This window comes from Jaculus jaculus, chromosome 4 (assembly GCF_020740685.1).
Source record: "Jaculus jaculus isolate mJacJac1 chromosome 4, mJacJac1.mat.Y.cur, whole genome shotgun sequence".
In the NCBI taxonomy this organism is placed as follows: Eukaryota; Metazoa; Chordata; class Mammalia; order Rodentia; family Dipodidae; genus Jaculus; species Jaculus jaculus.
The window spans coordinates 10,598,819-10,612,930 of NC_059105.1; the positions used below are offsets into that span (position 1 = coordinate 10,598,819).

The 14,112-nt window shown below is 43.9% G+C and overlaps 1 protein-coding gene across 1 annotated transcript in view; it reads left to right on the plus strand.

Annotated features, from left to right (window-relative positions):
• Positions 1–338: 338 nt before the first annotated feature.
• Positions 339–14,112, plus strand: part of LOC101599970 (paired box protein Pax-3) — an 86,813-nt gene continuing 73,039 nt past the window's right edge. The window contains exon 1 of the mRNA XM_045147376.1: positions 339–567. Within this exon, the coding sequence (XP_045003311.1) occupies positions 339–567 (229 nt within the window). The remainder of the gene's footprint in view (positions 568–14,112) is intronic.

The following is a 14,112-nucleotide window of genomic DNA, read 5'->3' on the forward strand; positions in this document are numbered from 1 at the left end:
CCAGCCTCTGCAAACGAACTCCAGACGAGTGCGCCCCCTTGTGCATCTGGCTAACATGGGACCTGGGGAACCGAGCCTTGAACCGGGGTCCTTAGGCTTCACAGGCAAGCGCTTAACCGCTAAGCCATCTCTCCAGCTCTAATGACAGATTTTTAATGTCACATGTTTTCAGGGAGTGTGTATGTACAAAAGACGTTTCTTCTTTTTCTTTTTTCTTTGGATTTTCAAGGTAGAGTATCACTACCTGGAATTTACTATGCAGTCTCAGGTGGCCTCGAACTCATGGTGACCCTCCTACCTCTGCCTCCTGAGTGCTGGAATTAAAGGTGTGCACCACCATGCCTGGTTACAAAAGGCTTTTCATGCGTTTCCACGTACTTCACATCCCTCAAATTAGTCTGGCCTATTTTTCCTTAAATCTGGTGCTTGGAAATCCCATCACTGATGCTGCTGAGTACCGGCCTTCTCTGTGCCGGGAGCTGGTCTGCTATGACCCAGAAAGAACTGTGCTCCGGCCATTAGAGAAAGGACTACGCCTCCCCAAGTCCTTCTGTGAGAACAGCAGAGGTGGACACACACACACACACACACACACACACACACACGCATGCACACACACACAAATCTTTCAAGCCATCTCTCCCGAGCAAAGAGCCATCCAGAAACAGGAGAACGAGAGGGCTCAGGATTTAGTTTTGAAAATCAAAATCTTAATTTGGTTAAAGCAAAACAAAAATCAGAAAAAACAAACAACACAACAGGACTTTTCACTGTTCTGTGGCAACCTGAGATGTCCAGGGCTCAGGTGCCAGGCAGGGGCAGGTGCACTGTCACCCAGCTGGGAGGGAGAAGACAGAGCTCCACCCCTTCCTGCTTCCCCTTGGCCTTGCCTGTGGAGTTGTGGGTTGTGTGATCCAGCTTGGGGCAAAAGTGGCTGGAAGGAGTTGAGAAGCATCAAAAGCAGTTTTATCCCCCCTCTCTTCCAGGCCTATGCATAATTTGGATTGAACCAGGCCCCTAATTCGAGGCATCTGATTACTCTGTAAGAGTCCCCAGCTCTGAGCATGGGAAGGAAGGGCTAGTGAGGGCTAGTCCCGGGGGAGGAAGACAATTCTGACTTGCTTGTCACGTTGCTGTGCTGTGCTTCGCAACAGAAACATAGGCCGTGTAAAACCAATCGCTTCGGGCCTAAGTGAGCAAACCTTGGATGCGTGACACATCCTTACGTTGCTTTTATCTGTACAGGTAAAGAGAGATGGTAATGAGAGTCAATCTCTAGGGGACTAGCTTCATGTCAGAGTGCAGGTGTTTTGGGGTGTGTGTGTGCATGAGAGAGTCTCTACGGGTTGATTCCCAAGGTCTTGAGCATACTGAGAAAAAAGCTCTTTTCTCCCTCAGTTACATGCCCAGAACTTCTTTAAAATAGGAAGGGACTCATGATCTCACCTGGAGCAAATACCTTAAGTTTCCATTTCATGTTTTCCAAGTAAATGGGATCTTTGGGTCTGGTTTGTTGGTTATATTTTGGGAAATCTAGGGCCTCCTAATATCCTCTCAGATGGTTTCTAAAAGGCAGGAAGTGGAGTAAATAAATGGTCGTCTCCTCACCGTGCCTGTGGCAGACTAGCAATCTGCCAGGGCAAAATAGAACTTGGGAACCCACCCAGTGTGGATGCCTTCCAGGTGGCAGATTTGCTTAGCTTTTCCTTTCCAGACAGGGAACATCTGTGACATGCGCCTATGTGCAGGACACATTTATCAGAGGGCACTAGCAAGGCAACTTCTATAGTTTCTTGCTAGAAGCCAATGTCTGCTTGTGGTCACTGCTCTTGCCAAGCTCAGAATACTTGCTGAGCTTTTGTCTGGAAGGCGAGGGCAAATGGCAGGCTCAGTACTGCATCAGGTCAGAAACTACACAGAGCCGTGCTTAAGGGCTGCCTGGGAGAGGTGGGATGCCCAGGCACTGGGGCTGTGGCTGTTAGATGTGGAATGGGCTCAGGTAAGAAGGCTGGGATGGCAATTGAAGGCCTGGCCTATTCAAGATCCTGTTTCTAGGCTTTTCTTAGCTTCCTTTTGGGGCTTGGACTTGTCTATGACTTCTTCATGCCTGTAGCCAGTGTGAGCTGAGCTTTCTTGGGCATCCATGAACATAAAGCCTTTGGGCAGCTAGAGGCTCCTTAAATGGCCAGCAGAGTGGAGGATGTTAGCTCTTGTGTGGTCACAGCGGGTCCTTATTTCCCAGTATTCCTTGGTCTCATGTTGTCCCCCCCTATTGAAACTAATCTATTGAACAAGGCTTCTATTTCTTTTTTAAAAAAATATTTATTTATTTATTTAACAGCAATAGACAGAGAGAAAGAGGGAGAGAGAGAGAGGGAGGGAGGGAGGGAGAGAATGGGAGTGCCAGGGCCTCCAGCCACTGCAAAAAAAACTCCAGACCTGGCTAACATGGGTCCTGGGGAATCCAGCCTCAAACTGGGGTCCTTAGGCTTCACAGGCAAGCTCTTAACCGCTAAGCCATCTCTCCAGCCCTATTTCTTTTTTTAAGTAAAAAATATTTTATTTATTTATTTGGAAGAGAGAGAAAAAAAAAGAAAAAGAAAGAGGCAGATAGAGAGAGAATGGGCATATCAGGGCCTCTAGCTACTGCAAATGAACTACAGATGCATGCACCACTTTGTGCATCTGGCTTTACTTGGGTACTGGGGAATTGAGCCTAAGCCCTCAGGCTTTGTAGGCTAGTGTCTTAACCACTGTGCCATCTCTTCCAGCCCAGGGCTTCTATTTCTAATACATAATCAGTATATACCTTGGTCAGATAAGGAGAGAAGTAATTTATTTGTTCCAAGATACAATGACACAAAGAACCAAATTTTGTTTGGGTTTTGTTGGCTAACTTTCATCATTTTATTGAATTACTATAATTTAATGTTACTAGTTTAAACAAATGATTTTTTTCCCTAAAATGAATCCTTTCTATTTTTTAAAAAATAAAAACCCAAATTAAATTCATTAGAAAAGACAATGACTATCTTTTGCATTGAAATTTCTAGTACATGGAAAATCCTTTTGGAAAAACTTAAGGAAAAATAAAAAGAACGGTCATTCAAATTGTTCATTATAGGAAATGATGTTTATAGAATGAATATAGCCTTTTCACAGACATGTTTGAAAATCAATCCCCTTACAGCCTAGCTCTCCTTCCCCAAGACCTTTAAAAATGTTTTCCCTTCTTTCCTTCTTACTTTGGCTTGAGGGCTAACTGTGGGGGAAGAGTGATCATCTTGGAGTTTTCCTCTTCTGCCTCCCTTCCTGCATTGCTTACACCTACCTTGCCTTCTGTTCGTGTGCCCCACCACACACACACACACACACACACACACACACACACACACACACACTCACACAAATACACACATGCTCACTGAACCCTCATGTACATTCAACCTGAATAGTTTCACCTTGAAGATGTTGCCAGTTGCAAAAGGACTCAGGGACCTGACAATTCTGTATGGAGGAGGGATTCCTGATGGTGGGATTGTACGTATCCATGGGAGGCAATATTTTGGAAGGGAGAAGAAACAGGTTTCTTATGTGCCTCCTTCTACCCTCCCCAGGATATCCTGTCTTGACTGCGCACAGACAGGATTAGTTCAACCACTAGAACACTTCCTCAGTGCTGAGGAAGGTCGGGGGACAGGGTGTGCCATTGAGCCATCCAGCTGGAGATTGGGCCAAGTTGAGCCAAGAGTGTCCTCCACCCCACATGGATTGTTCCCCTCCCTCCCCACATTTTTGTGCCAGGGAAAGGCCTTGGCTTGTGTTCTTGGCAAAGAGCAGGCCAGAGAAGGGCATACAGGGTCTTTTTGGCCCAGAGCCATAGACGAGAGAAGGCGCTGTGAGCCTTGTCTTTCCTCAGAGCTGCAAACCTTCTCCTCGATGGGGCTGAGCTCTGATCTCAGCACTCACATCCCCAAGTTCCTTCCAAACACTTGTTAAAGGTCTGAAGAAGTGAAGTTGCTCTCCTCCAGAGGACTAGGGCATCAGGAATATTCTTCTTGGAGGCACTAGCTGAGAGGGCTCAGGTCCCCGGGGTATCTAGATGCTGGATCCTGCGGCCCTTGAACACCTCAGAAGTACCTCAGTTTGGAGGATGTGGGTCACTAAGCTCTGAGTGGAGCAGCTGAGGTTGATGCCCTCAACATAGTTAGGGTTCAGAAATGGCCAGCTGTGTTTGTGCACTATTTAATTATCACAGGTTCCTATTGGACCCCAAAGCTGGTAACTTAGACTCCACTGGTGCTCTGTCGATCCACTCCCCCCCACCCCCAGGATGAGCCCTTGCTGATGTTGGATCTTCCATAGAGGTAATGAACCTGTGGTACTTTTCGGGCTCTTTCACAGGAACCTAAGAATGTCTTCATTTCATTAGCTATTCTTTGGTGCAAGCTGGTTCCAAGTGGCATTTATTTCTCAAGCGGGGCTCTCTAAAGTTGCAAATGCTGCATTTCTCACAAAACGGCGTCTTTGGTCGGCCTTGCTCAGCAGAGGTGGACTAAGAGCGCACGCGTCCAGTGGACGGTGGCCTCATCAGAGAAAGAATAACCCTAACTGCAACGTGTGTCCCCCTCCCTGTGTGCCTGGCACTTTTGAATTTCCGGGATGGCTCCTTGCATTCGTGTGCCTTTTCTTGTTTTCCCTGCAAGCCCAACTCTGGGTTAGACATCCATGTGACTCTCCACTATACAGCACCCTTGACCCTTGCAGGGATCGCCCTTAGAAGGCCCTGGACTGGCCCCCACAATATGAAGCGTCTGTTCACTGGGGGAGGAGAGGCAGGCAACCCCTCAACATGTCTCAGCCTTAGTTCCCTTAGCTGGCAAAGTGTGCTGAGGCAACGTATAACTGCTTCTAGCAGGTCCCTGGAGTTATTTCTGTGGCCAGCTTGCTCTGCTCTGCCTTTCTGGCCCTCATTCTCCCCTCTGGAGCATGCAAACACAGGACAAGGTGCAGGCTTCAGGCTCCCAGCTCCCAGGTGGTGGTGATGTGCCCACATCCTGTTTTTAGCTCATGCAGTTCCGGGCAGCTGGTTGGGGAAACAGCGGGGCCTAGAGCCACGCAGGCCTTCAGACAAAGCTAGTGAGGCCTGTGTTCACTCGATGGCCAAAGCAAGCAACTCCTGCTTCTTTTGTTCCTTTTTGAGGCTAGATCTCACTCTAGCTCAGGCTGACCTGCAACTCACTTTTTAGCTCCAGATTGGCCTCGAACTCACAGAGCTCCTCACCTCAGCCTTCTGAGTTGCTGGGATTAGAGGTGTGTGCCACCATGCTTGTCTTTCCTGACTTGTTTTACCTCTGGGATGGGGACAGGATACACTTCGATGCTGGAAGAAGGCAGGTGGAAACAGAAGCCCGTTGGAAGAGCCACTCTGTGTGTTCCTACAGGTGGCCACGCTGCTGTGCTGTCCACACGGAGAACGTGGGCTTGCTTTCTTCTGCTGGCAAAGCTGTGGCCGGCAGAAGTGCTGGAAAGGCACGGGCTTGTTAAGAGTTCCCTCAACTTGGCTGCACAGCACGCTATGTTTATGCAAAAAAATTATTGCCGTTTGTAGGATGGCAGTTATATCTTCCTGTGCCCAGAGCAGGACCTGGTGGCTTACCAAGCCAGTACTAACAATTGTCCCTGAAGAAAGAGACAGACAGACAGAGAGAGAGAGAGAGAGAGAGAGAGAGAGAGAGAGCGGTAGGGAGAGAGAGGATGAATATCGGACAATGGTGCATTCATTCCAGCTGGTTCCATGTGGCGTTTTAAACTTCAATGATGCCCTCTCACATCTCAAACTTAGTAGTTGTCAGAAATTGAATTGAGCAAATAGATTTTCTTTTTTGCCTTGAATTAAAATACACATATATATTAACAATTAAAAAAAAACCCTTGTGTCACTTAACATGCCTAAAAACATTGGGGAGAAAGGTTATATAGGTTAAATAAGAGATCATTTCAAATATGAGAATTTTTTCCTTTTTTTAAAAAGACTTTGCTATGAAGCATTTTAGAAACCTGAAAAGAATATAAGAAATGTATTTTTGTGTGTGTTACATTGAAAATAATTCAAGGCAAAATTGCATGGCCTATCAAAAGGTTTTAAAAGGAGATTTTCTTGTCTTTCCCCACCTATATACTGTTTCATTTTTGAGGAAGAAGGTTATTTAAAAAATTGATATATATAACATAAGAACTTTTAAGCTGTGGATTCTGAAAATGGACAATAATTCAAAGATTTCAACCTTTTGCTACAAAGACTAAATGCATCCTAAAAATTTCTTAGATTTTGTTTGCATATGATATATCTAGGCTAATATTTCTGTTCACAATTTTTTGATGCATCCAGTATCTCTCTGGTTCAAATTTTGTTCCAGATTTTTTTAAAATCTAAAATAGGCACATGGAAGCACATGGAAGCTAACTGGCTATATTCATTAATGTTCTGAAATTGAGGCTGAGCACTCTAAAGTGAGATGATTAGGAAGAGAAAATATCCCCCTTTTACTCCCAGCCAATAAGCACAACTGTTTACCATATGAAAGAGTTTATTTCTATTTTTCTTAGTGATTATCCCAAAGTCATGTGAAATATGATGCGATTTCGAATGTTGAATTACAGGTTAAAAACTTTTATTTGATGAGAGAGAAAGGTGGTACTTGACCTCTAGATTAAAGAAGAAATCTTACCTTCGCCCAATTCTAGCCAGCGTTGGACTTTTTTTTCTTTGTTGCTGTTGTTGAGTAACACCATGCAAAGCAGAGCAGTTGAGGCCCTTGCACTCCCTTTTCCCAACCCACGAGGAAGCCCTGAGCTTTTCATGACGCACGAATCGGTTTCCATCAGGTTGTAAGAAGTTAAATTTGTGAGAGCTATGGCACAAATGCATTTAATAAAGTTTGAATAGCAAGATAACCGTATAACTTTTAAAACGGCAGGCATTTATAATGCTTTGCCAAGTCTGGGGTGGTGAGCAGAACTCCATTGGAGTATTTGATTTCCTTGACTTATTTTTTTTCCATGTTTTCTTAGGGAAGTGCTAGTTGAGATTCGAAGAAGAGTTGTTATTCTGTTTAACTATTAAAAACATTAAAACATTTTAGGGAATGCAAAAATACATATGCTTCAGGTTAAAATATTGAGACATCTTGGATATTTTAACATTTCCACTCTAAAGTAGCAAAAGCAGACATTTTTTTTTTCTTCTTTTATACAGGAGGTTTCATTTGCTGATTAAACTAGTTTGAACACTTCGGAAGAATATTTTCACCCTACAGTGGTGAAATGTTTACTGCTTTCCATTGTGATTAAAGGGCAGTTTTTGCTCAGAGGCACGCAGGGGGCTTGGACAGCTATTTTTGCAATGGTTCAAAGGATTTAAAAATCAATATAAATATCAATTTATACTCATTAAAGAAATCCATACATGCTAAAGCAAATGCATTGCATGATAACCTGTAAGATAAAAAATATATTTCCCCAGGGTTAATTGTATTAATCATTCTTACAGAATTTGTCCAACAATTCCTTTTGATTAAAAATGTCCCTTTAGGATCTGGAGAAAATGAAACTGTTGCTATCTGAGAGGAGGAAGACCCGCAGACCATAGCCTAGCCCATGTGGCCAATGCTGATTCTCCACATTCCCCAAACACCAAGGATTCAGAATGTTTTATCTCACAGGTCTCTTATGAAGTAGATTTCTCACATTAGAACTAAAAAGGCCATCTCTCCAGGAACCAAATAAATCCCAGACCCCAAATTCACTGGCGGGAAATTTGCAGTTTTAGACCTACTTTTATTATTAAAATGATAGGAACTTTCTAATGAAGGCAAGGATTCAAAAAGTGAATTTTCAAAACACTACAGCATAAGTTTTTATTCCACTAGTCCCCAAAGCAGTCCAATTATCTAAAGGAAATAATACTACGTTTGTCAGGAGCATGTAAACAAATAAATAACAGAAATTAGAAAAAGCAATCATCAGAGCTACCGTAACCATGAAACGACCACTGTGGGCCAGTGTTGTGTGCCTGTAGATGCAATGAAGTATTAATGTTATCAGACCAGGGCGAAGGCTCAGGAGCTGTAGATTTTTTGGCATTCCTTCATTTTTTTCGATCCTTTTGTTCACTTGACACACAGCTTTTATACACTGGCATGATCTCCCGAACAATCTGTTCAAGGAGCAAAGCGCTCCTCCGACCAGCAGCCAGGGTTTTCATTAAATAGTGTCCATCCTGCTTACCTCGAGCAGCTGAAGAAATAGCTCTTGGCAGAAAGGTACCAGTGAACTTATGTTCTCTGGTGTTCATAGGGCGAGGGACCTTCTTAGTGGTTCTTAAAAAAAAGTAGAAGAGAGAAAGAAGCCCTCACACTCCAGGATCATGTGGTGATTATTATTTTCTGAAGTTAAGGAGAATCACAATGCAACTGTTCTTTCTTCAGCACTTGACTCAGGATCAGGTTGTAGAGGACATGGAGGTTGAAGAAATTATTTTGTTTATTAATTCTGGTTCCATGTCCTGCCCGGCTGGCTAGAAGAGAAAGGAAAGAAAGGTGTAACTTTAAGCACACACTGATTTGTTCTTATTACATAACAAAAGTCTATTTCTTTATCATGTTATCATTCAGTTAATAAAAATTAGCTACAATAACAGCCTCAACTTTAAAACCCCTCCAAGTCCAGGGGGTTTTTCTTTCACAATGAACATGAGTACTGTTGAAATACAAACAGTCAAAGGATAACTTTAGGTCTGAAAGAGAAACCTGGCGAGGGTAATTGAATAAGCCTGGGTCCTCTGACTGTGTCATGGTGAGGGCAGTCGACATGTCATAATTAGGTTTATTGAGGGCCATTCCAACAATCTGCTTCTATTCTTCCTGCCTTATTGTCCCCAGCTAGGCAAATAGCCAAGGGACAAAAGGAATCAAGTGCTGACAAAACATGAAAGAGGAAAAAGATTTAGCTGCTTTTATCAAAGAAACTGAGAAGGACTTTGTGTAAATAAAATAAGTGACTGGCCATCCCGCATTTAGGCAATGCCGTTTTCATTAGAATTAATTCTTGACATATTGGAAGCGTTCCAAGGGAAGGATTTCTACTTCTGACAAGTTTAATTTGTAAATTAAAAACAGTTGGTTAAACATGAGCCTCCATCAACAAAACTTAACCAAAGCCATACATGGCGGAGGCCTAAGCAGGTGAAAAAGAGAATTACTTTGAAAACAAAGTCTTCCCCAAAATTATGCAAATTCTCATTACTTCATAACAAATGTTGCCCATTGAAGCCTGCAGCAGGATGCCTGCTCCTGCAGGTCTGTTTAGGTCGCATTTTCCTCCCCTTTAAGCTTCTTTAGTTGACATAATGCTCTGAGCCTGGGCAACATGGCTGGGCTCAGTGCTTGGTGCTCGGTGCTTGGTGCTTGGTGCTTGGGAGAAGCACCAGCAAGAAGAGAGGGAGCATGCTTATATTTTTGAAGAAAGTAGGCAAATGAAACTATCACATGTCTGCAAATTTTAGGACAACTTGGCTCACTCTGTCTTTTCTTTAAAAAAATATTTATTTATTTATTTATTTTATTTATTTGAGAGAGAGAGAAAGAGGGAGATAGAGAGAAAATGGGCACGCCAGGGCCTTTGCCCACTGCAAATGAACTTGAGACGTATGTGCTACCTTGGGCATCTGGCTTATGTGGGTCCTGGGAAATTGGAACTGGGTCCTTTGGCTTTGCAGGCAAGCACCTTATCTACGAAGCCATCTCTCTAGCACCCCCTATTTCTTTTATTTTCCATCAAAGTGAAGCGCCTTTCTTGAGTGTGCCTGATTTCTCTTTGGGATGAACAGTGGAAACCATGATGTAGTTTGTTCTCAACTCAGTAGGTCTCAGGTCCCAAGCCTGTACTGTTTGGTAGGGCAGATGCATGCAAAGCCAGTACCTTGTGGTCAGGTCATGACATGATGACCTGGCGTAGAGCCAAGGCTGTGCATGAGGTCCAGTGGGTGCCTGGTCAGGGCTTGCATTTCCGTCTCTGACAGTCTTTCATTCAAACAGTGCCTTGTGAAGTTGGAACTCCTTCCCAGCTGTGTATTTGCAGCATGCAGGTGGCACCTTTGACAGAGAGCTTACACACATGGAGCTGGATTTCAGAATCACCTTCTTATAGTTGCCCATGGGAAGATGGTTGGAGAAATCACCACTGTGGTGAATGGACTATTCTTTGGGAGGCAAGACTTCATTTGGATCAAATGTCCCCTGGTTTCATTGAGAGTACATAGGAAATGAGAAATCAAAGACTAGCAAGATGGCTCAATCAGTAAAGTGCTTGCCATGTGTAAGCATGAGGACCTGAGTTCAGATCCCCAGTGCCCACATAAAAGACAGATGTGGTGGTGTGAGTGTGTAATCCTAGCACTTGGGAGTTGAAGACAAGGCTTGTTGGTTGGTCGAGCTAGATAGTCTAGCCGGATCAGTGAATTCCAGACTACAGGAGAGACCCTGTCTTCAAAGCTAAGATGAAAAGAAATTGGGAACAGGCCTCCACACACATGCACACACTCATGCATGTGCACCTGTAAATACATGTACACCATACACACACAGGCCTGTTTACACAATGCACCCCCCCCCACACACACAGAAGTAGGTTACTTGGGTAGCATCAGTGACTGAGCTACTTAAATTTGAACACTTTCTGTTACTTCATTTGACATCCAGTTTATCATGTTCCTTCATTTGCCTGATTCCTCTGCCCTTGAAATTAATGTGAAAGTTTTCTCCCCATCTCAGATAATCTTAATGATGTGAACTGAAAAACACTTTAAGAAATGCAGAGCCCTAGGTGTATAGAAGATCTCATCAGTAGCATTGGCAGCGTTATCCCAGCATCGTCATTGTGACTGTGTTTGAGATGGAGTTTATCCATCGCGATGCTCACATGACAACTATCCCAGGATGCACTGGAATATATGGTCCAAAAACACTTGGGTTTCACTAAGCTGGATTCGCAGTGTCTGAAGTTTATGCCACTTGTGGATTTTGATAAAGAAACCACAGAACATGGGATGACCAACATTTAGTTCCACATCAGATGTAACCCTGACTTTATGAAAGGGTTTGGGGTTGAGATGGGTTCTCTTCCCAGTTCACCCTGTGACTAGCTGTGTGATCAGGGGAAGTCCTTGTCCATTCTGAGCTGTGCTCCCCTAACATGGACAGCACAGTGTTCACTTCCCAAAGCATTCTTGTGATGGTATGGGTCAGTGACCACAAACGCATTAGCAGCACTGAACAAATATGAAATCTTATTTACTTATGATCCCCTGATTTCTTTTGTCCTCATGAAAACAAGATTTGACCCCTGATTCTGATTGATTGATTTGACTTCTTGCTTTCTCAGAGTACAGTTTAACAAGGAGTAAGTGGATCTTCCTGTGGTCAGTTCAAACTACCTTGAAGTGATTGTGCACTCGGGGAGGGGACGGATGGGTCCTCCTTGCTAGGGATAACATCGCTTTCGTGCGCAGGCGGACACTGGGTGATAGCTAGGCAAACACTGCTACGGGAGAAACCGCCTTTGAGGGCCTGGACTTGGGCAAAATAAGTCTTTTGATTTCCACATTGTTCCGATTCCTGTTGGCTCATGTCACAAGATTGGAAGGCCCAGCAGGGCAGGAAGGAGTTTCTCTGGAAGGAGTTGGAGATTTATGCAGATTGGCTGACTCTCTGACATTTATTTGCTGCCCTTTTCTCACTCTATTTTGGCAACTCTGAACGAGATGGACAAGCTTGTGGAAAATACGGCCAGTGAGGAAAAGATGCTTTTGATATTTCCAAAGATAAGGGAGTCCCTCTTTCTCTCTCCCTCTCTCTCTTTCTCTCTCCATATCACTGGCAACTTTATTTGCCTGAATTTAAAATTGCCAACTTACTTCTGGAGACTGTTTGAAGCATCTAAACAAGGACTTCCTTGTGCATCACTGAGAATAGGCGCATAACCAGTTTCGCAAGGCATCCTGGGAAGGGACACAGGACAAGGCCATGGACAGAATGTTATGTCTACAGGAGGCCAACCTGGATGTAGCTGGGCATTTGGGATGCTAGTGGGAGCTGTAGCTAAGATGATGGTTCTGAGGATTGGATTCCTTCCTTAATCACCAAGGTCTCTAACTGGAGAAAGTGTGCGAGGGGAAGGCTGGCTTACTGTTTCACTCTGTAATCACTGAAGATTTGAACTGGGTCTTACCTCACCCTGACCTCTGATGCACTGCGTGTACGCAGTCCAGTGCCAGCTACAGTGCCTCCAGGGGCCACTAACGGGTGATTTCTTTTGGGGAAATGGAAAATATGGGTCAAATAGATAAATAGGGAGTTATAAAGTTTTAGTAATGTTTGATTCCAACTAAATTCTCTCTACTGAGGGATCAAGTGTGAATAGTCAAAGTGTAAATGCTCATTTCAAAAGTAGCATTCCCTGAGAGATTGCTTGTAAAAATATTACATTTCCCAGCACTTTAAAGGCATAAGAGTTTCTCGTCTGTGTTACTCATGGCACAAAGTTTCAGACTGAAAATACTTTCTCTCAGGCCTGTTGTTGAACTCTGTCCTTGGAATTTCAGTGTTGAAATATGGGATTAAAAATGGTGAATGGATTTGCTAATTAAGTACAACCTTCTTTCTTTCTTTCTTTCTTTCTTTCTTTCTTTCTTTCTTTCTTTCCTTCGTTCCTTCGTTCTTTCGTTCTTTCTTTCTTCCTTTCTTTTTCTCTCTCCCTTCGAATGGAAGTGTGAGGGGATATATGGCTCACAAATTTAGTCTTATTGCTTATTTTATGTTGTCGCTGTTTGTAGACTTTTTTATTTGTTTACTCTTGTTTGTTTGAACTAATCATTACTTGAGGAAAGTCCTCCCAGGCTGGCCTCCCCTGCAGCCTTGGTGAGCACTCAGGCATAAAAACGTGCTTATCTGCAAATGAATGGCAGCTCTTTGCTTCATTAAAGCCCCTTTCTCTTTTGGCACTCGCATTGTGACCCTTTGATATTAATTCAAAGGGCAATTAAAGAATGCGGCCCATCTTTGAAGTAAGGCATTCAGGGCAAGGGTAGGGACGAACCTGGGCCTCTGATGGACTGCATTCAACAGGCCTTTTCAAGGCAGTTTGAAGTGAGTCAAAGAAAATGGGCAGGAGAAGGTCAAAGAGAAAAAAGGGGCTAAAGAAACAGTCTGTATTTGTTCGAAGTATTAGCCAAGCAAACTGCAAATAGCAACAAAATGAAACAGTTAATAGAGCAGCCAGACAGAGCCATGTCAATCACTTAACTTGAACAGCCTTAGGCCCATGAGGCTCCTTCCACTGCGTTACCTAATTATCTTGGGAAAGGCAGTAACTGGAAGTAATGGTATTGTATGTCTTTCTGCTTACTGCCCAGAAAAGGTGATAAATACTCCCTGCTTCATAGTTATGCAACATATATACATAAAGAAATAGGAGGGGGGTGTGGGAGGGCACGGGGTGGGGGCTGCCTGAAGCTGCACTCCCTAGTCAAAGGTCCGAATATAGCACAAATATGGCCTTTTCAAACAGCATTGTTGAGGAATCAATTACCTCGTTGCATCTGGAGCTGGCTGAAATATGCACGATCTCTTCTAGAATAATCCTGAAAGACATACACATTCAGCCATCTAGAAAAGTCCCTTTTCAGAAATAAGCCTGGAAGAGGTGAGCCCTGGGATCATGAGGGATTTGGCAAATGCTCCCCTTCTGCCTTGGTGGAAGAGAGAAGATGCAGAGCGAGGCTGGAAAGCCTGCTCAGCGCTGCCTAGGGCGCAGCCCGGGGAGCAGCCTTGGGGACAGGCAGTGGGAAGCAGTTAAGTTTGCAGCTGCATGTGTGAATTAGAGGGGGGGATCCGGAAGTGGAATGACGGCCCGGATGGGGGGTTGCCTTCAATGAGTAGGGTTAGCATAGCTATTTCTGGATTTCCATCTTCATTGATCACTCAAACAAACACCATCCACCAACTCAGCACTGCCACGGAAGTGTGAGCAAACTGCTTTTCAGAATTTCCAGAC